At 38.6% G+C, this 27931-nt stretch overlaps 1 protein-coding gene across 1 annotated transcript in view; it reads right to left on the bottom strand.

The window, feature by feature from the left end:
* Positions 1-299: 299 nt before the first annotated feature.
* Positions 300-27931, bottom strand: part of PKDREJ (polycystin family receptor for egg jelly) — a 60965-nt gene continuing 33333 nt past the window's right edge. The window contains exon 2 of the mRNA XM_044087240.1: positions 300-8344. Within this exon, the coding sequence (XP_043943175.1) occupies positions 300-8344 (8045 nt within the window). The remainder of the gene's footprint in view (positions 8345-27931) is intronic.

Here is a 27931-nt window from a genome sequence, read left to right as displayed (position 1 = left end):
TATAGTGAATGCCTCACACAACTATACACTGTCCTTACTTTTATTATTTCACTTGTCTGATCAGCTGTTTACACATTTCTGAAACAAAGAAGTGCTCAATAAAAAAAAAACATTTTACTTGCACTTTGGATAATCATTTAATTTTATTCAGAACACAATGTGTACTTTCAAACATGCAGCATAGATAAACAGCAGTGAAACAATATACCTGTAACAGAATGTTTGAAAAGAATATGCCCCTTAAGTACCTGTGCATTAAATATGAAATCTACACAATGATTAAGCAAAGATTGTGCAATTTAAATAAGCAAATAGCTAAATTTTTGTCCATGTACATTTTTTGCTTTCATTCCTAAATTTTGTTGTGCACTATATTTTTCACCTTTCCCATACAACATAGGGATGGCAGTATCTGGTTCATTATCAGTGTACTCCTTGCCCTTTAAGGAATTCCATATATGCCTAGCCTTACAAATTAGAAAAGCAACTGCTTCAGCTTCTTCACAGGGTTCTTCATACACAGGCTTTTTCACGCCTTCATAATGTGCTATGACTACTGTATGAAAAACATTTATTAATGCACACGCCATGAAAATAACAAATGAAAAAATATAGCAGCCACCAAGAATCTTTTTTGAAGTGAAATCAGCACTATTAAATTCAAAGATACAATATGAAACAACAGTCTGTATTGTGTTACTCAATGTACTGAATCTCCACTCATATTGCCCAAACACCAGATAGCCAAACATGATGTAGGCAGAAATGTAAATACTTAAAATAATCCCCACAGAGGAGATGATAGGCAGAGCTGTGGTGATAGACTTTTGTGCTAAACGCACATCATGAAAACATCTTGCATATATTACAGTCCTTGAAATGGTAAAGAAAACTAAAATTGCATTGGTCATCCTCAGGGCTTGATGTACAGCTGAAACAGCATGAAATGGGATAAATTGGTTTGGATTAAGTAAATAAAAGTTTAATAAATCAGCTCCCATCTTATGCTTTACTACCAGCAGACAAACCATGAGCATAAGCATAACTGTTTGGAGTAAGTTCATAAGATTTGATATTCTTTTTATATAGTTGCCCTTTTCTTTTACAATTGTACGAACTTCATTTATAATAAATATCATAAGAATTCCAATGATTATAATATCACTCGAAATGCTACGCCACTCTTTAGGTGTAAAAACTGGGAGGTGAAAGGAATTAACTGATACTGTTTTATAAATTCTTCCAAAAGGTGACATCTCAAAAGCAACTGAAATTGTGCAAAACAAGTTCACATCTGGATTGAAGGTAGTAAGTTCCATAATCACAGACCATGTATATTTGTCAATCCAAGAACTTGACACAAGTTGGTGTAGCTTTTTTATTGAATCAGACAATTGATCTTCAGGAAAAAAATAAACAGTATAACCCCCTGGAGAATAATAATGAAACTTTCCTGGTGAGATATATGTCCAAGGTAAAATGGGTGGTTCATAAACATAGCCATTATATCTGTAAATGTTTTTCTCTGTGGATGTTTTGTCAATATTTTGCCAGGAATTAAAATAGCTGTTGTGATCTTCAAATCTAGGACCATACTTTGCTTGGCAGGTGGTGTTCCATAGCTTTGACAGATAGGTAAACATAGCATTTTGAATGTTCCATTGCTTTGACAGATAGACAAAGATATACTTTTGAAAACATTTGACATTTTCTTTAGCTGCTCTCACTTGCCGCATCCTAGGTAAGCCAAGAATTTTTGCACGGCTGTTATTCAGAAAGGTTGTTTTTTTGTCATTGTGGATCTGTGTAAGAAATGTTTCAGTTAACCAAGTGTAAATTGAGTTGATATCTTTAACATCAAGAAAAGCAAAAGAAAATTGATGTTGTATGATTTGGTTGTTGTAGAAATAATTAACATTTTCATGGAAATTAGCTAAATAGGTCACTAAAACTAATATAATAAAATGACTCATGACACATTTAAGGTATGCTGTAGCATTTGTTTCTGTACTGCCTCTTTTCCTTGCAATTCTCAGCTCATCCTCATTTAGAGGCTGGTACACTTTGCCTTTGCGCATTTTGATGAATTCAAAATGTAGCTGTCTCATTTCATCAATATTTTTTGGGACTTCATTTAGCCTGAACTCCAGAATATTACATCTTGTGATCCATGAGAGTTTATTACAAGTGTTTCTTATTACAGAATGTATTACAGATAGTAATGCGATTTTGGCTGGCTCAACAATAAATGTACTTTGTAAAAATGAGAATGCAGATGCAAAAAGCCAGGCAAGTGAAATTGTTTTACCATATGAAAGACCATATAGTATTATAAAAAATGAGGAAACGAGCGTCACTATTACAACAGCAGCCCAAGCAAAATAAATGCACCAATGTGGCAGAATTAATTTTGGTTTGCTTGCAAGAATGATCTGTTCATCATTTCCTTTCTGCTTATGTTTTTCAGACTGTATGAAACATTTTTGTGATGTCAGATGCACACCATTTTCTTTATGATAAACTGCACCCATAGCAGCTATTTGGTGGTCATAGTCTATGGTTACTGCCCCTACTAAAGATTCAGTAACAACACAGTTAAGGTGAGTTTTTCTTTTCATAAGCGATTCAGGCACAATTTTATTACTATTTGTTAAATGCTGGATACTTTTGGGATCTAGAGTTTGGATTTTACTGATTTCCAAATTATTTTCTGGCAGTTCCTTAATACTTTCTATCAAGTAACACATTTTTAAGCGATCTTTCCAATTTCTAGGTTGCAAATAAAACATCCAAGAAAACATATAATCGCCTGTTAACTTTTGTTCATTAGAATGATGATCTGGAGAGGGCAAAGCAACTTCTTGCTCTTTGTGTGAGTGTTTAAACAAACCAGTTGTAAGTAAGTGCACTGGTACAGAAATCAGAGCACTTTCAATGCTAACTATTATAGATTTCACATACACTTCCCATGTGTCTTCTTGAAAACTTTCTTTCTTAAAAAACATAATGCTAGTGAGAAGGATGCTCATAAGCATTGTTAAACAACAAGATAACCTCTGAAGTCTATTAAAGGAATCAGATACAACACTGGAAAAAACTGAAAACAACATATGATTTTCCAAACCAAAGGCCAGACTTATCTGGAAAAAGTCACGTCTAGCTATAGGTGCAGAAATGCTTATGGCTGAAAATGTCCAGTCCAGTAGTTTGTCATCTTTGCTAGCCGAAAGCCATTTTTGGCACATGAAATACCATACTTCTTTAGTATACATATTTTCAACCTTTACTCTGCTAAGAAACCATTCTGGAGAATATCCACTGTTGTTGTGCCAAAATCTGATAGATACTAGGTCACCTAAATACACCTTTGTGGTCAGCAGGAAAGTATTTACTCCACCTCTGTATAATGCAGGAATAGTTGGATGCTTTAGGTGGTGCACATCACTTTGTCCACGTCTTCCATTCAGTGTTATGAAAACATCTGCTGTAGTCCCAGCCCCAAATCTGCTTCCTGTGTAAACTGTTACCAAATAGCAGAATCTGTCAAATGGATCATTATCAGGAAGGATTATTACCCTATCTCTGCAAAGGTCATCCACCTTTTTTTTCTTTAAAACCCATATGACTAAAGCAGCATATATTCCAAGTACACTAAAAACAGCAATAAGTGGTATCATATTTCTGTGCAATGTCTTGAAAAGAACAGGCGTCTTTCTAATGTCTACAATGTGTGGCATTACGAAAACTTTTCCAGCAATAAATTCAGCACTTATCTTAGTGGGAGATAGCATCCTTTTACCTGCTGCAGCTGCTGTGTGTTTACAGATGCAATGAATATTTTCATAGGTGGTTAAAGGGCCCACTTTGCAAGACTTTTGGTTCCAGTTTTCTGATAATTTATCAAAATTCAAGCAGTTTGCATAAAAAACAACAATCTCAATTAATGTGTCATTGCTTATATTTATGTCACTAGACTGCAACAAAGCTGTTATATTTGTTCTGTTGCTTCCACGTCTCTGGACTTCAGAATTTACAAGTGAAGTATATGGAATCTGTAGAATATAACGATATCTAGTCTTAGCAAAAAATGTTGCCACTTCTGAGACATCAGTAACCACATCTGAAATGTTCTGTGGGATTAGATATTTGCCAACAAGAAGACCTTTGGCAGATGTATTCCCAATAAAAATGGATGCTTTAAAAGTAGCATGAAGATGGGTAAGAAACTGCAGAAATACTTCATTTCCCTCTTGAAGCTCAGTTTCAAAACAGAATTCCCCACTTGACAGGCCAGGACTCAATTTATCAGGTTTTACTGTGATGTTTACTGTAGGAAGTCTTTCTTTGATTCTCATGACCACTTCTATAACCTCAGGTGTAACATCTATAAATGTTCCATCAGTACTTTCAGCTGTCATAGATAAGCCAGAAACATCTGTGGATATATTTTCTCCATTAGAAAGCCAAGGGAAGGGATTCTGCTTGAAGTTATATACAGCAGCATTTATCACAGCATCCGAGGGCAAATAATCATTTCCTAGCTGTGGATAAAAGCAATTGATACAATCAGTTTTGATAAGAAATGAACTTTCAATATTTTGTTTGTCTTCTTTCTTAACAATGATATAACTGGATTTGGTCTGCATCAAAGTATCATTTTCTCCTGGAACTTTACCATGAAGAACTGACTTGGTTAGTGATTCCACTGCTGAAAACATATTTTCAATGACTTCAATATTTCCTGCAGCTTTGGATTTGTCTACAGTTGTATCTATTTCAGTCATTTGTAATAGGGAAGCAGTCACAGTGTTGGATAAAGCAGTTAATATGGTGGCAGCCAGTCGATCTGTGATCTCTGAGCCAATGCCTTCATGTGCATATTCCGTAAGAACTGCTGATGCTTCCTGTAGCTTTTCTATAGCAAGTTTCAAGCTGTGAAGAGACAGCTCTTCTTCTACTTCTGTGACCTCAGCAATGCTGATAGCTACCTGGTTTATGGCTGCAGCACTACCCATAGGTACAGCAGATGAAGCTTTAAGAAGACTTTCACGAAGCTTAATTTTAGAGTTTAGATCTGGAACACTTTTGCCCTCACTGTCAATTGCATAATGATTTAACACCGTTGCTATCACATAGGTCATTTTTTGCGCTTCAAGAAAGTTATGCTCATTAGCAAAGGATGACAGCCATGAGTCTGGTCCTTGTGTAAGATTCTGTAAATAATTTACGACTGTATTTTGCATTATGTGTGGCTTCTCCACTTTTGCACTGAGATGCACCTGTGTAAATGTCCCTAAGTCATCAATCACTTGAACATAGATGGTCAGCATATATTTTTCTGATGGAATTCCAGAAGGCAGCACTGTTTGTGGGCATTTAGCATCATACCCCATATAAATTATGGACCCAAATGAATTATCCTGCAATGAACTTATAGTAGCAATGTTTGCGTTATCTGTGATTGCTATTATTCTGTACATTAATGGTACACTGATATCAACAAAATCCTTGCATTCTATTGTGAATTTGGTTTCAAGTGCTATGCCCCTATTTGGAGTAATGTTGCAGGTTCCATGTCTTGGTGGATCATTTACATAAAATGAATATTTTACTGTACTTGATACACCACTCCATGTTGATACCATTAGCTGGAGTGTATACATTTTTTCGGAAAAATTCAAAAAACTCAAAGCTTTTATTGATATGTATCCACTAAACCTTCCTGTTGATGTTGCAGTATCCCAGTCAAATTCTATCTCGGAGTCATCCTGAGTAAAAAGAGACCATTGATATACCTCTTGAGTTTCCACTGTACAGTCCAAGCACTTGCCAGAGAGTGAAAATCTTTCTGTTGGGATTAGAATTTTCCCACAATTCTCTATGCATGTAATCATTACTTCAGGAGGTGATCCAAGCAGTACATGAATGGTCTGGTATGCATGGCTCTCTCTAGTTTTCTTTCGAACAGTTAGCCGAAAATAATACTTTTCATTCCCTGCTAGTTTCTGTGGATACATTGTAACTACAGGATCACTAGTAGCAGGCCATATAAGACTAGACTGATCAGGATGACAAGCATGAAGTTTGTTGAAAGTCAATGTCTCATACTCTGTAACACTTTTTGTACAGTACCAAACAAAACTGAGGCCATCTAAGGGGTCACGGGAGTCAGGATCAGCAGAAGAAGATCCATTAATTATCCACAATGTGTTATAGCCAACTGTTCTGTATGATCCCCCAGATATCACTGCAGAAAGATCACTTACACCAACATTAAGAAAAACAAAATCAGAGATTGAAAAGAAAGGTAATTTAGCATCAGAAGTACGGATATCAGCAGTGAAGTTTACAAGGTATAAGCCATAGTTCAAAGACCATTTGGGGATGTTAAGTAAGGTTTGATCCACTGACCAGGTTTGTGGTATGTCCAAATAATCAGTCCAATTGGGTTGTGTAGTTGTATTAGGCACATTATAGAAGTTCCACACCAAAGTTATTTCTTTAACAGCACTACAGGTAATGTTTAGTGAAGCATACAGTACTAGGGAGGATCCCTTTGTACTTGTTATGACTGGAATGGGATGATTTGGCTTCTGTATTGATGCTTTTGATAGCAGGCAAGGTGATTTCTGGCAGTAAACTACTGACTTTATGGTCTTAAAGCCATAAGAACCAACAGTGACTGTCAGAGTAAATGGCTTTACTCCAGTGGATCTATAGAAACCAGTTCCTACAAACCCTACATATTTAAGTCGATCAAATGGTAAAACAACATTGGGAATATATGTGTGTGCATATTCATTATTGCCATTGTATGTATATGTGAAGTCTACACTAGTGGCATCAGTGTCCTTTGCGAATGCCACTGAAAATTTCCATAGACATTGTAAGAATGGATGCTGCACAGGAATAAACCACACAATGAATATAGCATTATTTACATCCGCAGGACCACTGTTGTATAAATGAATTTCTATATCAATTTCCTGTAAAGATTTGTAGATGCTTTCCATTCTGTTCAGGTAGACATCTACAGTAAACGTATATAAATACGCGTCTGTGAAAACAATGTTGAAAAGGTAACCTAAACCCTGCTCTTGAAAAAATATGTAATATACACCAAGCATACTTGCTGCGTTTGCTGTATTTTCTTTCCAGGAGTAGTAAAGCCCACTGTTGTTGCTGAAATAAACAATGCTGTCTTGATTTCTTCTTGGGCCAAGGGTTATGTAACTAAATGCTCCATTCTGTGTTATTCCAAATATGCCATTAGACAGGGTAACAATACCCGCAACATCTGTATAGTTCTGTCCTTTCATTAAAAATCCTGTTTCTGCAAGAATTTGCAGTGCTGTATTGGGACCACCAGATAATGGAAATTGACACAAACTGTTCATGACTGAAAATGGATTATAAGACAAGGACCAGTTAATTTCACTGTTTTCTGTTACTAGCTGGTAGACAAGCAAGTCAGAGAATGCTGATACCTTCCATGAAAGCTTCACTCTCTGAGATACATTTATTACTTCAGACTTTGCACTAAGAATATGCAGTAAGAGGGGCTCCACATCTAATGAAACTTGTAGGTTTACTGGTGGTCCACTATCAACTGAAAGGGATGCTGCATATTCACCAACATTTTCATACAGCACAGTAACTTTGTAGTTATAATATGGTGCACATTTAAGCTTTAGACCAGGAGGGTACAGGCTTTCATCAATTTGTGTATAGTAATTGGCATTTAGCACCACCCTACTTGGTGTTCCACCATTGGTAGATAAAGTATAGCTCCAGTCTGGTTTCATCATCTTGGCACACCATGCAAACTGCACTGTTTGAAACTCATAGTAAGGGGGTGGAGGCAACAAAATAAAAAGATGTATATCTTGATTGGTCACCTCAACAGTGATTTTCTCAAAAGAACATGGCTGCTTAGAGCATGCTGTAGAAGAACACTGCACAGTGACAAAGAGTAATTCTGAACTTTGAGAAAAGAATAGCTTTCCAGACCACTCAGAAGTCGTTGCAAGCAATGAAGATCCATTGTACCATTTGCAGACTGGAGGTACAGTTTTGCTAACAAATACAGATGCAGATGCAGAAGGACTGTAAGTCATTTCTACTGAGCTGTCTGCAAGACAGCTAACCCAACTGTTACCCGTTTGCCTGGTGTAGATCTTCCCATAAGGCAGCAAGCATTCAATCTTCAATGGAGGGCTGTTCAACTGAGCCAACAAAGGTGTAACACTCAAGAAAATGCAGATAAAGAAGAATTCAGACCTCATTTTAAGACTGTTTATCTTGACGAGAATAGTGAACACCTGCAACAAAGATGAGTCTGTTACTATTCAATTTTTAAAAATAAAATAAAAAATTATGCTTATTGATTATGCAGCAACTCATGATGTAAACTAGTTAGAAAAGTAAAGTAAAGGAACCTGGTAAAGTATACTGTATACTGAAAGTACACCTGATTCAATGGTTTAACATAACCTTTTCCTGGTGTCAGTCTTCACTTTCAAGTAATGCTAACTCTAGTAACATCATACCAGCTAGAGATACTTTAGTAATGATGAGCACCTGCTACTCAGTGCTACCTGTAACTACAGCCACTGGCCACAAGGGGGGGATGCAGTAAACATAGGCATCTCTAAGATGAAACTTGGTATTCCAAGCATAAACCATAAAGCAGTTCCCAGTGGAAATGTGCACATTTTATACTCCTTGAAGAGTTCTACAGTAAAAAAATAGCTACAAAAGGAATATCCATACATAAATTTAATAAATAAACACATAGTTGTCCACCTGTGCCCATACATAAGTACTTAGCAAAGGCTGTGACTGGAATTTTCTACCTTCAGAATATAACTATGGTGAAGTCGGTAGGTAACATTGAAAGCAACTTTACTGTGACATAATATAGCCTAACATTAACAGCCCTGAGCAATATCTGTCTAATCAACCTGGTACATAACAGCCCTCTCCATAACACAGGTAGATGCCAAACTGTTATTCATTTCACGTACCATTCAACCATTCACACAGTTTGTGAATACACTACAACATACAGGTAGCACTGGAAACATGAAGCACAAAGCATTACGGAAAATTAAGTTCTGATCACACGGGTCATCCAATATCAACAGTTAAGAAAGCAGAAGCAAGAAAACCAGGAATAATAGTTAAACAACAAAGGATAAAAATGTAATCAATCGTTGAGCTAGCTAAACCTAGTGATTATAATGTCCTATGTATTGAGAGACCCAGTGTCATAAAATACCAGGATCTGCAAGCAGAAACTAGAACAATGTGGGATAATACAACTGGAGAGTTCCAACAGTAGTATGAGCAACAGGATTTTTTCACTTGTACTTAAATATGCTACCAATACATGTAACCCTATATAAACTGCAGAAGGAGGCAATGCTTTTTTAAACACCTTTATTGAATTATCACTTGTGGCACAGGCAAACTTACATTTATATAAAAACAAACAAATTATATCAACAAGCTCACATTTACAGACATTATACATCACATATATTCTTCTGTACAATATAATCAATCCAACATTTCATGACTTGTTCAATTCCTGCTTTCTCTTAAACCTCATTGCTTCTCCATAACATTTTTCTGCATATATACCCTTTCCTGTTCTTTTATCTCTGTTACAATAGTCATTACTTTAAAGATGGTTGGTTTAGACTTTGTTTTCCAGAAGGAGACAATGTTGTATATATTGGGTTCCCATTCAGAAGCCTGAAACACTATAAGCCTGAAAATCAAAATCCTGAAACCAAAAGCCTGAAAATTCAGAATCCTGAAAACTCAAAATTCTGAAAACTCAAAATCCTGAAAGCCCAAAATCTTGAAACTCAAAATCCTGAAAACACAAAATAGACATACTGACGTCATTGTGGCTTTGCTATTGTTAGCCCTGTTGTGTTAGGTCATGCGTTGGGTTCAGGTAAGTGTGCGGTTGGTTTTATGTTAGGGTTAGGGGCGGTTTAAGTGAGTTAGGGTTAGGGCACAGGTTAGGCATGTATGCAATAGTGACAGAAATTAGGGTTAGGGGCGGTTTAAGTGAGTTAAGGTTAGGGCGCGGGTCAGGTGAGTGTGCGATAGTGACGGACCTTAGGGTTAGGGTTAGGGTCAAGGTCAGTTGGTAGATATTAGTGTCTTTGTATTGGCATATTAGCATTATTTGTGTTTTCAGGATTTTGAGTTTCAGGATTTTGGGCTTTCAGGATTTTGAGTTTTCAGGATTCTGAATTTTCAGGCTTTTGGTTTCAGGATTTTGATTTTCAGGCTTATAGTGTTTCAGGCTTCTGAATGGGAACCATATATTGTGGGTGTTGAGAAGAGCACTCTTGGCAAACATCAAAGATTGAAGTAATACCAATTTTGTGAACTGCAATCTTAACTTGACCCAAAAATGAGGTTCATTCCTGTCACAGCATTAGAAATCAAAACATTTGGAAACATTTGAAAAGGCAGAAACCGCATCAAACACAAGTAAATACTAAAAGAAAAAAAAAGAGATGTGCATACCGAATCTCTGCTGTTATGGTGGCTGCTTTACTCGACTATGCTGCATTATAACATCTACTACTGCATTCCCTTAAACAAATCAAATTATGAGCGGCCATCCATCCCAACCCAGGTCCCAGTAATGTTTTACCCCCAACTCAACTGCCTCTCCTAAACGCTCATATATATACTCCTCCAACCAAACTCCTTCTAGATCACAATCATACAGCTCTCTACCAACCACCTCCAAATCTGACCTACTTTTTTTATTTATTATTTATTTTATTTGCAGTTGGTTTACCAGGATAGTCCATTGGGCCAAATGAACCCATTTTCAATGGAGTCCTGGGGAGAAAAGCTCCAAATAAGGTTACAGTAGGATTTACATCCTACTAATAACGTATTTCAACCTTAGAAGCCTTATGAATAAAATTACTGAATTAAATGCTATCCTAGACACTTACTCTCCTGACATAGCTGTTTTTACTGAGACCTGGTTAAAACCTCACATCAAAGACTCAGAAATTACTTGGAATAGTTACGGCATTATTTGACAAGATAGACTAAACAAAAGAGGTGGTGGTGTAGTAGTTATGTTTAAAGACTCCCTAAAGCTAGAAAAACTAAACTGTACAACTCCAGCTATCCCTAATGCTGAACTCGTCATAACCCGCCTGCAAATAAATCCTCATAAAACCATGATTATCATAGCTACATATCTGCCCCCTGGCAACAATCTCCCCAACATTGAACTTCTCCTCTCTTGGTCTGCCTATACTTTCAATTCAAGAAACTATTATCCTTGGTGACTTTAATCTTGACTGGCTCTGTTTTTCCTCTAACTGCCCCATCAACTTTATAACTCTATATAATTTCTCCCAGGTTATAAACTGTCCCACCCGCTCTGACAAAAACTCTAAAAAAGAGTCACTATTTGACTGGATGCTAACTATCAAGCCTAACCTAAGTGTCAAAGCTGGCTTCCTACCTATCAACCTTAGTGACCATGCCCCTACATTTCTACTTAGAAAAAGAATTCAAACTCAACCTTGCAATCCCTTCAAATACATCCGTAGTAGCAAACATTTCTCCCCTGACCTCTTTAATCTATTACTAAAACGCTGTGATTGGTCACCATTACATAGCCTAAATCTTGAGCTTGCAGGAGAATTCTTTAACGGCTTATTACAGTAAAGTTCTTTTTTTTTCTTTTTGCTCTTCACTTGAAGAGTTGAGAGGGTGGGGGTGCTGGTTGAACTATCTATTTTCCGATGGGATCAATTAAAGCTATAACTGCTGGTTCAGGTTTGGGAACAGTGTATACAAATTTAAATGAATGAGAAACTTAATAAATCCTACCTGCCTTTTTAGGGGCAGCTGGCTGACTATCAGGAAGATTGCAAGCAATAATACACACACTCTCTAAAACCAACTCAACAGGAGGAATGGGTGTAGGTTCTGGAAAATCATTCTGTATTTTCTGAGGGACTGATAAATCTCAGTGTTCTCACATTGAAAACAGTGCCATATTCTAACAGTAGTTTCAGAGAAAGAGAACCTCCCACAGGGAAAATCAGAAACTGAGCTCCCTCTGAGTCTGAATCAGAAATCTGAGGGAAAAAATGTATCCATCACTGCATTTTCCTATTCAGATTCAGAATCTTGAGTCTCTTCAAGAAAAGAGGAATCCCTCTTTCATTTACCAGAAACTACTTTACAAGAAGGATCAATAGCCTGAATTAAACCATGAGCCAGTCCTATTAATTTACTCCTATCTGAAGAAAAAATAGAGGAGGAGGAGGAGTAGATACATGCTTGGTTTTCTATATATTTTTGACAGGAAATATTTGGTCAACTGTGTTACTAATGCCAGCAGCAGCTTCCGCAGGGATGGGCATAGCATTCTCAAACAACAGGGAAACCTTCCCTGTTTCCTCTCCTAGGACCAACAAGAGAGGATCTCCCTTGCCTGCTGAGGGGATCCCAACAGCCACAGAGGATGTGGCTATCTCCTAGTCCATATTGGCTGTAGATGCTACACCAGAGGGACCTGGGGTAAAAGATGAGTGGTCTAAGGTACAACAAATGGCCACAGCAGTGCCACACTCCTACAGCTGAGGGAAATTGCAAGCCAGCTGTGGTGCAAAAGACTTTTTTACTAATTTCTTTTTTTTTTTTGTGCTTGGAATAAGGGCCAACTGTGGGACTAATAGTCTGATACATCATCAAGCTGAAAACTGTGCATCTTTCCCAAGGAAGACAAGCAGCAATTGCCAGTAAACACTACCAGTTCGCACAAGTCACTTTTTTGAAGGAAAAACATAATAAAAAGCATTTTAAAACACTATGCTAGCCCCAAAAAGGTAAAATAAACAATTTATCCATAAAAAAATGTTTTTAGTTACTTTACATCACTTTTTAATTGACAGAAAATACAAACCTTCTGTTTCAATGTATGTTACAGTCTTGAGATAGTCCATTGAAACACAACAATCCTAGCTTTAAAATAACTTTGCTGAAGAGGAAAGTAATAAAACATTTTAAAAAATTAAGAAAATGGAAGTTTTATTTCCCTAAAAGGAACTTATATCCCCAGCAAAAGAAAGCACATGATAACTGTCAATCCTTGAAAGCCTCAGAGGAGCGTACTCTTAGGCAGCATTAAAGTTCTGAATGGATTCACACCCAAACTTGTCTTTTAGTCAACTCAGCTCGAACTACCTGACAGTTTGGGTGAGTGGAAGGTGCCCTAAAGGTTTGGAATCTGGCTGACTGTTATATCCTTGGCATATATAACCCATATAGCTAACGCTACTGCAGCAGTGATCAGTATGATGAACATCAGACATTTCTTTTTTCTGTGAAAAAAAAAATAAAATCTTTATTGATTAAAAAAACAGGAATTTATTTACAAGTTACATACTGCATGCAATGTGGTACAATTTCTTACGTGACCTAACAATACCATGGTAGCCTTCTTTATACACATTTAAGAAATACAGCTCTTGATTCTATATTCAGTAATCGAGTATAATTTGCATTAACTAATATTTTTAGCTAATAACCCACTATGTTTTAAACTCAGTGTGTATTTAACTCAGTCCTGTCTGTATTCAGTATTTTCTCTTGTCTTAACCTCCTAACCACGTGAACCTGCACCTCTATAACACTGTCATCAGTAAGACCTGAGAACATGGGGAAAAGGCTGATCTATTGACATTCACCTTTAGTTCTTAGTTATATATCACCATGATTCTGGTCCCACCTTCTTTAGCAGCAGTGCACTAAAAATCAGTTTCTTCACCACCATCCCTCATTTCCTATTGTGCTATAACACCTAATTGAACATAAGGTGTTTCATATATCCTAGTAATAACTACTTATTTATTTCCAAAATGTCTTCTGATAACATAATCTTGATACTTGAAATGTGTCTGATATAACACAAATAACCTTAAACATTTACATTGCACTTGACCAGTATATATGACCTACTAAATCACATTTAATAAATACCAAAAAAAAGATATGTTGTACTGGAGGACCACTAGAAAATGACCCTACTCTATCACTGTTAAAAATCATGCTTATAAGCATATATACATATAATTCGATATATTCCTAGACAGATAAGTAGATGCAGATATATATATATAAATATGTTTATCTATGCACCATAGCCATTTTTGGCTACTTATGGTAAACAAATTCAAAGCAAAGATTATTAAATATCAATCACACATGCCTGCCACCTATCTTTTTTTTCAAATTTATAATTTGACCTTTTCTGGTTGCCATTGGAAACAATGTTTTTTTATACAACATGCAAATTTAGCCTGCATAGTAGCCCTTAATGGGAAATGCTGACAACACAATAAACATATTTACTTCATTCTTAATTTTACATTTCTAGTCACTCATCTTTAAACAACAGTTATGAGACAACATTCCCTAATACATAATTTTGTTAATGATATCATTATAGGTAATTGCACAATGTAATCCAGAAAACGAAATGCTTTGAACAATTAATCAAACAAAAGCATACTTATCTCTGTCCTTGGAGAACATCCATCCCTATCTATGTAACAAACACTGTCTCAGTGGGGTCTCACTCTCTATCAAGCAAGTCCCTTTTCAGTAACAAATGTATAACTTTGTATGTAGCTCAAGTTCAGTTAATGAATTCAGGCTCAGAAAAGTCACGCTTAAAGCACCATTTTGTGCCCTTTGAAGAATCATTACATGAGCCCCAAATCTCAGTTAACAAATGTAAACTTGAAAAAACAATCCAGATATGGCACTATTCAAATGCTGTGTTGTATTCTTCACATGCCTTTTGCTTCTCAAACTTATTTACTGGGTAGCTGCATTTTAAAAGTAAGAAAAAAAAGGTAGAACCCACTGGAACACATAATCACCATTATGTATCCTCCCTTCATTACACTTGGCTGACATAGGTTCATAGGTAGGTACTAGGCTATTGGCCCTGGATTTTGCCACCCAAGAAAACAATTTTCCTGTGCCCCTGTCAAGCAGAGCCACAAAAGAGATCCCCAGGGTGAATTTCCTATCTCCCATCCAATCATCAAGATTTTTTTTGAAGACTGCTAATGAGGAGCTTAGTTTGATATAGATAGGCAGTTTGTTCCAGAGTATGGGAAGTCCCGGAGACAGGAATCTATCCCTCCAGCATGTTCTGTTTATTGGGGTGACAAGTTTTAGGTCCCTAGAGCGTGTAGGTCAGAGGGATTGGGATTTCTTTACGTGGAGCATGCCCAACAGCTCTGGGTTTGACATAGCTTTGTATGTTAGGCAGAGATCGCGATATGCGACAGAGTAAAGCTGGATTTTTTTGAGACGGCTTGCGTAGGGCATCTGTTTGAGGCCAGTAATCCTCTTTGTGAGGTATTTCTGTGGCCTTTCCAGTTGTTGTAGATGTCTCGTGAGGTACATACCAAAAGGGGCATTGTACTCTATAATGGGTCTAATGGGTGATGAGTAGAGGGGAACAATGACTTCCTTTTTCCTGGATGAGAAACCTTTTGTGTTGAGGTGTGCCACGTAGAAGGATTTCCTGACTACTGTGGCGATGTGATTATCAAAGGAGAGACTACTGTTCACCTGTGTCCCAAGGTCTCTTATCACACTTTCGGTGTTAAGTAAGCTACTGCCTGTGTGGTAGTTCATGGCTATAGAGTTTTTACCAAAAGGGATGACAATGCACATTTTGGCATTGAGCTTGAGGCCATGGCTTTGACACCAGGCATCTGTCTCAGTGAGGAGCTTTTGTAGGATGTCCACATCGTTAGGAGATTTGATTATGGCTCCTAGTTTGCAGTTGTCTGCAAACTTTGTTAGCCAAAGACCATCTTTGTTAGCCTGTACTTCAGAGAATTAAATACCAAACAGGAGAGGATCTAGGACTGAACCCTGTGGTACTCCACTTGTCACTGGTCTGAAGTTGGATTTAGAGTCTGCTACTTTCACAGTGTGGATTCTGTCAGTGAGCCAGTTGGCAACCCATCTTGTGACATAGGGATTTATACCTAGTTTAGTGAGTTTGTCTATAATTCCAGAGTGGGGGATGGTGTTGAAAGCCTTGGCGAGATCTAGATAGGCTGTCTGTACCACCTTACCCTCATCTACAGCTTTGGTGACCACTTCAAAGAAGTCTATCGGGTTTAGGAGACATGATCTGCCTTTTACAAACTCGAACTGGGTAGGGTCCAGAGTTTGGAGATTACCAATGCCATTGTTTATAAGTTCCATGATGATATGCTCTATAGCCTTGCCGACCAGGTTCATCAGGCTAATGGGGCGGTAGTTTCCTGGGTCCTTGGTGGCTCCCCCTTTGTGGAGTGGGATAACTGTTGCTGTGCACCATTCAGTGTGTACAAAGCCTGAGGTGAGGCTATGATTGAACATGGTACTTAGGTGGGGTGCCAGTTCGTTCTGTAGTTCATGTAGAACGCAGCCTGGGATGTTGTCAGGTCCCATGGATGCTATGTACTTGGCTTTGGAGAGTGTGTTTTTTACCTGTGCAGCCGTGATTACAGGTACTTTGCATTCTTCCGGTATAGAGATGGGCTCTTTAGGGGATGAGAGAGGGGTAAAGTTAGCACTGAACTAGCAACAGATAAAAACACTGCTCAGGATAAAGTGCCCTTGTAAAGCACAGTAAACAGTCCAATACATCCAAAACTCCAAGGGCACAAACACGACAATCGGAGCTGACCTCTCACAAAAAAAAAAATTATTTTAGGACATAAAAAGTATATACAAACGGCCAGTAAGCGCTTTCACGTTTAGATAAATGCTTCATCAGACTTTCAACTGCCATCTTATTTAAAATGCATTTTATAGAGTTAAAAAGCCAGTCACATGTCATTTCATCTCTCCATTAATCATATACGTAAGCAGCTAACTTAATTAATAACACATGACTTGCATTTTTAAAGATGCTCAAATAAAAAATAAAATATGTATGCATTCATATATAAATAAATAAATACTATATACCTGAATGCATATAAAAATAACAGTGGTATGGATACTTAGAACTATATAGAAACTATGCTGAACAACCTAAATAGCATAAACTAATAAATAAATAAATAATCTATCTTATATAAATAAATAATCTTATCTTACTACAATGTCATACTATCATATAATTGATAATATATAGCTAATATATAAAAAAACAAATGTTTAATGATTAATGATTACTGGCCTCAAACAGTTGCCCTATGCAGCACGATTGAAAAAGCTAAGACTGTTGCATACCACTTTCTCAGAGGCAATCTCTGTCTAACGTACAGAGCCATGTCCAACCCAGAATTGTTGAACATGCTCCATCTTAGCAAAACCAAATCTACTCAAGCTACACGCCCTAGGGATATAAACCTCAACACAACAATAAATAGAACATGTTAGAGGGATAGATTCCCTTCGCAGAGACTTCCCTTACTATGGAGCAGCGTCCCGATCTACATAAGACAGAGCCCCTCACTATCACTCTTCAAGAGGAACCTTGATGAGTGGATGGGTAACAGAAAGTTCACACCGGGGATCACACCAACAGCACTACTAGATAGGGGCCAAGGGTACTAGCTGCTAGTACTCTAGGGAACTACTAAAGGGGCGGTGAATACCACACAACGTGGCTGTGCTAATATATGCCTTCGGGCAGATAGCCCAGTACCAACCTATGAACTTATGAACCTATATGTATCTATATATATTAACATTAAAAGTTCAGTTAAAAAGCATATAAAAATGCCCACAGAGATAATGTTGATAACATGCTTAAAAAACATGCTTAAAAACATATATTAATCTAATTTAAAACCAACATATTCTCAGTTAATGTTTAAGGCGTCTATCTTTCAAGAAGGGCTTCAGTGACATTCTATCATTTAGTCCATGCAACCTGTCAGCTTGAAGTCATAGAATCCATTTGGCCTCTTGTTTTTCGGTGTGGTTAGCACTGAACCTATCTGCCAGGATGTTGGCAATATCAGTTGGTTCTGTATATTTAGTGCCATTGTGCTGTAACTCAGAGAAGATCTGAGTGTTGCCATTGAGATTCTAGACATAGCTATAGAATGCTTTGTGGTTGTCTTTAGAATCAGTGGCGATTTTGTTTTCGTAACTAGCTTTGGAGGATTTTATGAGGGATCTCAGCTTCTTACTGAGGCTGACCATGGAGTTCCTCCAGTCATGGGATTTTACTCTTTTTTGCAACAGTTTCTTCCTTCTGTTGTAGAGTTTGTTTATAGCATGGGACCACCAGACTGGCTTCCTTTTTTTGGAGGACAGCATCTTGGTTCTGTTAGGGATTGCATGATCCATGCACTCGTGTAAGTGCTTATAAAGTGCAATTGTATAGAATTCAGCAGTCGTATCTCTATTGTCCGGCAGCATGGGTGTCATGAAGTTTGCCACTTCTGTCTTAAGAAGCGTGAAGTTGGCTTTGGAGAAATGTTTTACGGTCGTTTCCCTAATGGGGGATGGGGCTGGGATGTGGATGTCTAGGGTGATTTGCTTCTGGTCGGAACTGACCAATGAGGAATTGACCTCTGGTGTGGAACACCGGTTGCCCATGTTGGTAATGACCAGGTCTAGGATATTGCTGCCCCTGGTGGGGGTGTGGATAAGTTGATCCAAGGCACTGGAATTTATGAATTCCAGAAAACATTGAGCACAAGAGTTGGTACATGAGTAGTTTTCCCGGTTAATGGTGGGGTAGTTGAAATCACCCATTATTAGTGTGTTTGATTGTACCCTAATATTTTCCAGTGTATCAAGAAATGAGGAGTGGGAATCCTGGGGCATGGTGGGGGTTCTGTAGCAAGCTACAATTTGCATTGTGGTCTTGCCCAGAGTTAGTTGCACTTGGATAATCTCAGATGCCTTATGCTGAGCAACTTGCCTGGAGGTGTGGATATCCTTAATGAATATGGACACACCTCCACCTTTAGTGCTTTGGTCCAGGTTAGGTGGCCGAAAGGTGTGGTATAAATTATAGCCTGGTAATGCAGGGGTACACTCTGGAGCCTTGAACCAGGTCTCTGTCACTGCACAGATGTCAATGTTCTCCATTTTAAGGAGTGCCTCGAGTGAGTGTATTCTGAGGTTTAGACTTCTAGCATTGAGTAGCATTACCCTCAGATTTTGCTTGCTTGTACCTGTTATAACAGTGAATTTGTCATTTGAATCTTGCCTAAAAAAGGCACTATAAGGTGTGGCAAGAGCCTTAGCCAGTATCCGGAATCCCAAGTGCGACAGGTGCAGGCCATTTCTGGCAAAGCATCGTGGTTTGTTGATCATGTCATCCCAGGCAGACAGATACTGGATCCCCTTAGAATGACACCAGAAGCTTAGCCAATTGTTGAAGTCAATCATTTTGTCCTTGTACTGTGGTATCATTCTGGGTGATGGCAGGATGCTACTCAGGGCTAGGGTCATACCTGCCTGGGCTACAAGATCAGAAAGCTCCTCCATATCTCTTTTCATGTAGTCCAGGGAGGTACATCTCAGGTCATTCACACCAACATGGACAATGACAGAGTCATATTTGTACTTGCTGTGAAGTGACCGGAGTGCATGTGTTATGTGGCGGATCCTGGCACCTGACAGGCAGCTTACAGTGACTTTCTCCTTATTTAGCCTGGTGAGTGGAACATCAGTGTGGCTGACTATAGACTCACCTATGACTAGAGTGTTAGGTACGTTGTTATAGCTTATGGGCTGTGGTTGAGTGGCATACTGAGTTTGTGGGCTATGTGTCATTTGGGTTGTGTTGGGGGGTGCATGTTGCTTGTGTTTCTGCTTCGGAGGTCCCTGTTGCTTGGGTAGATTTTTTGAGAGCCTCCAGAAATGTAGGTGTGTGTTTTGTGTTTCTATGTGTGTGTTTTGGTGGTGTAGGTTTTGAGGGACTATGTGATGAGTGTGGTGTGGTGTAATTGTTTACCTTCTCCTCTTGACTGTCTAGTCCAGTCTTGGGTGAAAAGAGCTTTGCTTCCAGTTTGGTTATATAAGTGCATCTCTTACATGTTGTAGTGCTGGGTGGTAGGAGGAGAGGGTTGTCTGTGTACATGAGGCAATTGCTGCATTGTCCCAAGATGCCCAGATTCATCAGGTAGACAGGAGAAAACACCGGGAGCTGACCCTTAAACATGCCTGGATAGGTGCTTATTTATTAAGTACTAAAAACTGTTTTCCTCTAGACAAGTGAGGAAAGTTGAGTGTTGTAGTAATTTGTAGCTTATTTAGTACTTACAATGAGTTCTGAACAAGTGCTGAGCTCAAATAAACAGATTTGAGTGCTAAAACTAGAAAACTGGCTAGTTCTAAGAAACAAAATTAAGCTAGAAGGCTTCCCTCCAACACAGAAAGGCTTGGGGGCTCAGAAGCTTACAAACAGTCCGGGATACAGCAAATCTGTATCTGGACTAGACAACTTATAGGAAAGGCAGGAAACAAGCTTAGAATTTTTTTTTTTTTTGTAAAGTGGAAAGGGGAAAGGAGGATCAGAAGCTAACTGGGTTGGCCTTCTCAAATGTTCTCCCTGGAATAGGTAGAATGAGGTAATGACTGGGAGGAGTGTCCCAGATCAAATTTACAGTAGGGGCAGGCAACTGCAAAGCCACCAAGTATAAAAATAGGACATTGCAATAATTTCCCCAAAGTTCAAAATTCACTCCAGTAGCCAACTGGCATCTCTCTCTTCCACAATGTAAATTTAAAAACAGACTCACCTTCCCTTATTCAAACTCTTGTCCTCAATCTTCTTTGAGGTTAACTACATCAAAGCAGTCACTGCCTTTATCCAAGTCTACTAACACAGATTCCTTGATCATGTAATCCAGAGGTTGCTCCAACCTTTGTAGTTTATTCGTCACAGACTGAGCTGAAGTAAACAGTTGCATCCCTGCTAGAAAAACATTTTCAGGATCACTGAAAACATTGATGCAGAGTTTCATTGGAACCCTATGTATTAGACCATTGTAGTATGTTGTCTTTATTTTTCTTGTAGTGTTTTCCTTAGAACTGTATGTATTATAACACTATCCAGCTGGACTAGCCTCATCAACAAAAACAAAACAACAAACAAGTAAGCATATAGTTCAACTTATGATGTTGGAATTCTGTTTATAGTAGCCAAAAACTGCACCCATTGCTGTGTGGCAGTCTCTGAGAAACCAGGATCTGCAAACAGTGATCTTCCATCAACTGCTATCCTCCAACCAAGTCACCAGAGTTATGATAAAACCTGCTTCTTCTCACATCAAGTTACATACTGAACTAAAATCACATTCAGTCAGCCATAAGCCCTACCAGCCACTGATGAAAGGAGTCTATAAACCCTTTTAATAACTAACAATATTTTGGAAAATCCAGCCCATTGTACCATCATGATTTTCACAGACTCCAAACAATCAAATCTGTACTCTTCACCTTCCTAAATCCCAGTCTAGTGCAAATTACAGACTTGCTTTGCCTACCAATGTAACCATCTTCTGCTCTCTGTATATTATTTGGCTGTTTAGTTTCATGGATTTATTTTGCATGTCAATCATGCATTGCTATTATAACCGCATTGGGTTCATGCTACTCTTTTAGAAACTCATTAGAATTATGCCCAGAGAACTTAAGCTGCTTGGAATAACAGTTCAAAAAGCCATTAATGCAAGAAATCTGGACAAAACCTAAAATAATGGGGGGACAAAGGCCCAAAAATAGGGACAGATTTTAAATATTGCTCTTATAAACTTATAAAACTGCTAGAATAACAGGATTTGTGTTAGCAAGCATTTTCTGAAGGAAATAAAGGCTGAAACTCAAATATATATAATTATTTGCTCATTATTTAGGGACTTCAGTCCACCATGATTTGCCAGAAAACCACAGATTTTATGAGGAACAGACCAAATATTTGAGGCAAAAATCTGGACATTCTGTGAAAATCTGTAGTTTGGAGTTATGCATTCAAAGCTTTCTTCTGTTGTGCGACTACTTCCAGGTCACCTTCCATATCTACTTCCCATTACCTCATAAGTGTTTCCATTTACACTCTTCATTTGATTGAGGTTTAACGTTGAGAATGTTCCCCTCCCACTCTGTTTGCTCCTCAAAAATGTGTCTCCTTCACTCTTCCACAAATTTGTGACTGTCATCTCAAAAACAAAGACTATTGTAAAAAGTTGTGTGAAAATATGCTTTAAAAATATATATGTATGCTTTCCAATATCTTGACCCAGCAGCTGAGTGGAGCAACCAGCCTCTTGAAGCATTATGAGACATTGCCAGAAACAGACAATTCTAGAATATTTCGATGAAACATTGTACTTCTGACATCTCCTTCCTACTGAAGTACAAGGTAAGATGAGACAGGGACCACTGTCCCTAAGGAGAAAGTCATCCACGTTTGCAGGCACCCCTTATCTTAAGCATTTATTATGAAGGCTTAGGTAGGAAAAAACAGGTTGGAATGACTTACCTGCAATGTTCAGTGCTCTGATACCCTGCAAATAGCTCTGTTATGAGTGACAGAATCAAAAACCTTCCATTTTCAAAGAATCTGTGGCCCATCCCAGACAATCATTAAGCAAAGCTAATTTTTGTCATATGCAGCTTGGCATTTTCAACAATCAAAATGCTGCTAGTTACACAGAAGAGAATTTTAAGAAACAGAGAAGACATTTTTGCCAGAGACTAAAATAATATGAACCTATCTTGGATATTCTAATCAGGGAAATCTTTTCCTGAACAGTGTCAAGAATTACCACTAGAAAAACATTTTCACTAAGCAGGTACTAGGTCTACCTTTTCTGTTAATATTTAGCCCCAGGGAATCCAGGAAGGGAATAACTGAAACTAAATTATGCTATAGTTACTCTCTAGATATGACCTATATGACATGAATTTTCAAATACAGAAACATGAGACCAAACATATTCCTGGAAGCTGCTAAGGAAGGAAGTCAGACCTTTGGAAAATATTGTGCTCTCCAAAGTTAAACCAAAGAGGAGCACAGAAAACTTTGCAAGCTTTTGAAACCGGAAAAACATTCTATAAGATCTGTAAATGAGTAAATACTAATATACCTTTTCAAGATGTAAAGTAATCATCCAGACTTTTTAAGGAAGTAAGTAAAGAAGGTTTGGAGGAGTTCATAGGTTCATAAGTATTTATTAGGCTAATGACCACAAGGGCCTTTTTAAGCCTAGCCATGCATCCCAAATCTCTGACAAATTCTGGTACCCTTGATAAGTGTAAGCAGGGGCTTGGGAGATGAGGCATTTACAAGCAAAGGCCTGGGAGATGAACCATTTACAGGTTGTCTGTGTCCATTAGAGACATAGCTGCCAAGCCAGGGATGAATTTCCTGTTCCCCATCCAGTTCTACAAGTTAGGGTTAGGGAGGAACTCTGCTTTACATGTCTGGGGAACTTGTTCAGGATATGAGGCAGCCTCTGAGATACATGCTGTTTCTCCAGCAGGTCCTATTTATATCATAGAGTCAAACACCTTAACCATTATACCAAGCCCCATTTTTTTTACTTTGCAACTGTTTGATGCTTATCTAAAGAGGGAAGGTCTGTATGTGATCTCTACTGATTCCATTGTTTGCACCCTTTCTGTTACTCATTTTAGCAACATTGTGTATAAAATAACTTTTAATCATGGAGCAGTGGAATTCTGAAAAACTCAGAGTAGGGCAGGAAGAAGGTTTTGAAATTCTGCAATGTAAACTGTTTTAGGACCATGTAGATTTGAATATTTTGAAAAAACTGAGAATACATTTTTTTTGGGGGGGGGGGAAGGTTGTGAGAACCTTGAAAGGTAGAAATTAAAATACCCATCTCCAGATGTTGAGATTCAGACAGGAGAAAGAATCATTTAAAGAGGCTTTGTTCATATTAGTAGACACTGAAATGCCTTTTTATTCTAGAGGGCAGCCCCTCTTGCTACTCAAAAAATATAACAAATTCATCTAGATCTTGATCTGTCAGATTGACCTACAATATACTGCTGCTACAGCAAAACAACTTTTATTATAAAAAGGAAGACAATTGCACCACACTTAGTGTCATATAACCTATTTCCCAAAGACTTTTTTGTTATTTTATCTATTCTAGCCCTTTGATTGATAGGAATCAGACTGCTGAGCAAAATGCAATTCCTCATAAATAAAGAGACCTTATTTTGTTCAAAACATTGCCAGAGTACAGCTGCCCTCTTAACTATGACCGTTGCTTCCATAATGGTTACAAAAGTTGCCGAGGAGCACCAAGCATAAGCAGTGTCCCATGCGCAGTTTTACAGATATGACGAGAAATCTTGTCAGATGCAAGGAAAAGCTATACAACTGTCTATGAATTTTGCAGTTCTGCTGAACTGTAGTCTCAAAATCATTTCTTAGCAGACTTTCCCAGTTCTGTGACATAGAGAGACAAAACCCTAACAACAACATAGTCAACCAATTTTTGACTAACGTCTTTGGGCAAGAAGAGTTGGGGGAGAGAGGTGTCAGTAAAAAGAAGGGAAGCTCCAGGCACTGCCATAAACATTTAGATGTGCATTGTAGTAATCTATGCTAAATTCCTGTCTCAGCTTCATAGGAAAATACTGTAAGAACCTAGATTCAGGTGACCAGATGAGGTTATTCTGCCAGCCCTCCTGGAAATTATATTTTAGATATAGAGTATTCTGTTTGGAAGCCTGACTAGAAAGACTGCTCACATATTTCATCTTGCATTGTCCAAGTATATTATTAGGGAACAATACATTCTCCTAGATTCAGTCAGGAATATAGTGAAGCTTAATTTAGAGACTGTTTTTATTTATTTGTATGAGTCTGTCCATCAATGTTGTTTTCAATATTTTCTGTGATTTTAAGTTTGTTGTTTACTGTAAATATATTTCAATATTTTTATGTTATTTTATTATTTATTATTAAATATATTTAAAACTTTTATTGTAGCTGGTCCTTGTAGAAAGTATCTAACATTTGAGAGTACTTATATTTATTTGGTGATACTATGTGGGCCACACCAGAAGGCCTAGCTGTCTTGGTCAACTACTATCACTTATACTAATATTAACTTCACTCAGCATAACTGGATACCTTTTTAAGAGCCTTATAGTAATGAACTGGTGGCAGTGAATCTCCCTTATAGTTTGGGCAAAGTTGGTAGAGCAGGTAATCTTTGCCAGCCTTTCCCAGGTGTGTGTGTGTGTGTGTGTGTGTGTGTGTGTGTGTGTGTGTGTGTGTGTGTGTGTGTGTGTGTGTGTGTGTGTGTGTGTGTGTGTGTGTGTGTGTGTGTGTGTGTGTGTGTGTGTGTGTGTGTGTGTGTGTGTGTGTGTGTGTGTGTGTGTGTGTGTGTGTGAAAATTAAATCTTAGAGAGAGTATGTCAGCTACTTTGGGCAGGGACACGAAGCACTAAGTTTACAGAGAGGGTGCTGGAAGACTTGGCTTGGACACTCGGCTGAGGACCTAACCCTACAGCTGTACCAGTGGGGAGTCTTATTGGGGATCTGGGGGGAGCCAGATATAGAGACATCCATATCCCAGGCTGAATGTGTTCCCTGTGTGCTCTTAAGGGGAACGTGCACTTAGGTTCATAGGCAAGTACTAGGTTATCTGCCTGAGGACATCTATAAGCCTAGCCAGAATGTGCTGGCATTCGCCACCCCCTTAGATTACTTCCCTGTGCCTCTGTCCAGCAGAGCCATTAGTTCCTTGCGCCTCTGTTCAGCAGAGCCACTGCAGTGATCCCCGGGGTAAATATTTTTGTTTCCCATCCACTCATCAAGGTTTCTCTTGAAGAGTGTTAGTGAGGGGCTCTGCCTAATATAGACTGGAATCCTGTTCCAAAGCATGGGGAGTCTCTGGGACAGGAATCTATCCCTCCAGCATGTCCTATTTATTGTTGTAGTGAGGTTTAGATCCCTAGAGCATGTGGCTCTCGGAAATTTTTTTTTTTTAGGTGGAGCATGTCCATCAATTCTGGGTTGGACATGGCCTTGTATGTCAGGCAGAGATCACCTCTGAGTAAGCGGTATGCAACCAAGTACATCTGGAGTTTCTTCAGTCAGGCTGCATAGGGCATCTGTTTGAGGCCAGTAATCCTCTTGGTGAGGTACTTCTGTGGTCTTTCCAGCTGTTGCAGGTGCCTTGTAAGGTACATTCCAAATGGGGCGTTGTACTCTATGATGGGTCTAATGAGTGATGAGTAGAGGGGCACAATAACCTCTTTTGTTCTAGATGCAAACCCTTTTGTGATTAAGTGGGCCACATAGAAGGATTTTCTAACCACCTTGGCAATATGATTATCAAAGGAGAGATTATTATCTACTTGGGTCTCCAGATCCCTTATTACATTTTCTGTATTTAGGGGGTTACCACATATGTGGTAGTTCACGGGTACTTTGTTTTTTCCAAAGGGGATGACTATGCAGTTTTTGGCATTTAGCTTGAGGCCATGATTTTGACACCAGGTATTCGTCTCAGTGAGACCCTTCTGGAGGATGTCTGTATCAGCCAGAGAGTCAGTTATGGCCCCCAGTTTGCAGTCGTCTGCAAACTTGGTCAGCCATAGTCCTCCTATGCTTGCCTGTACCTCTGAGAAGTATATACCGAACAAGAGGGGTCCTAGGACTGATCCCTGGGGACACCACTTGTAACTGGTTTAGAGTCGGACCTAGAGCCTGCAACTCTCACCGTGTAGGTTCTATACATGAGCCAATTGGTAACCCATCTTGGGATGTAGGGATTTATGTTCAGGCTGGTGAGCTTGTCTATAATACCTGAATGGGAAATGGTGTTGAAAGCCTTTGCGAGGTCTAGGTAGGCTGTGTGGACCTCCTTTCCCTCATCTAAAGCCTTGGTAACTATCTCAAAGAAGCCCACCAGGTTTAGAAGGCATGATCTGCCCTTAACAAAGCCAAACTGGGTAGGGTCCAATGTTTGGAGGTTCCCAATGTCTTTGTTACTGAGTTCCATGATGATGCGCTCCATAGCCTTGCAGACCAGGCTAGTCAGGCTTATAGGCATACCTCTCAACTGTCCCTGATTTTCAGGGACATCCCTGATTTTAACGCAAATTTTAGCTCTGTCCCTCTTAATCCCTCGTAAAACTAGTGACTTTTGGAGGAAAGGTGGTGATTTACACTTAATGAAAAATGACAATAATTAAGAGTTATAAATTTCCTTTACTTGAGAAAATGTGTATTAATTCATATGCTCTGATTCTGTCAATGTTTCAAGTTAATAGCACTAATACTTTAAAAGTGTCCCTGATTTTTTTGTGACTTGTCCCTGATTCTGTTGAAATTTGTCCCCAATTGGTTGTGAGGTCTGCTATACGGCAATAGTTCCCGGGGTCCGTTGTGGCTCCACCTTTGTGGAGCGGCATAACTGTTGCCGTGCACCACTCTATGGGTATGTAGCCTGTAGATTGGCTGAGTTTGAACAGTGTGTTTAGGTGAGGGGTTAGTTCATTTTGGAGCTCATGTAAAACACAGCCTGGGACACCGTCCGGTCCCATTGAAGCTGTGTTTTTGGCTTTGGATAGGTCTGTTTTAACCTGTGTGTCAGTGATTGCCAGGGCTCTACATTCTTCTGGTATGGTTATGGGCTCTTTAGGGGGTGAGAGTGGGGTGAAGTTTGCACTAAACCTGTCTGTCAGAATGTTGGCAATATCAGTCGGTTCAGTGTATTTTGTGCCATTCTGCACTAACTCAGAACAGATCTGAGAGTTTCCGCTTAGGTTCTTGACATAGCTAAAGAACACTTTGTGGTTATCTTTGGAGTCCTTGGCAATTTTTCTTTCGAAGCAAGCCTTGGATGATTTTATCAGGGATCATAGTTTCTTGCTGATACTGATC

The sequence above is a fragment of the Protopterus annectens genome, chromosome 11.part0 (genome assembly GCF_019279795.1).
Source record: "Protopterus annectens isolate FY-2018-M chromosome 11.part0, PAN1.0, whole genome shotgun sequence".
Taxonomy (NCBI): Eukaryota; Metazoa; Chordata; order Ceratodontiformes; family Protopteridae; genus Protopterus; species Protopterus annectens.
Note: the sequence above shows the minus strand (reverse complement) of the source record. Positions and strands in the feature narration are given on the sequence as shown.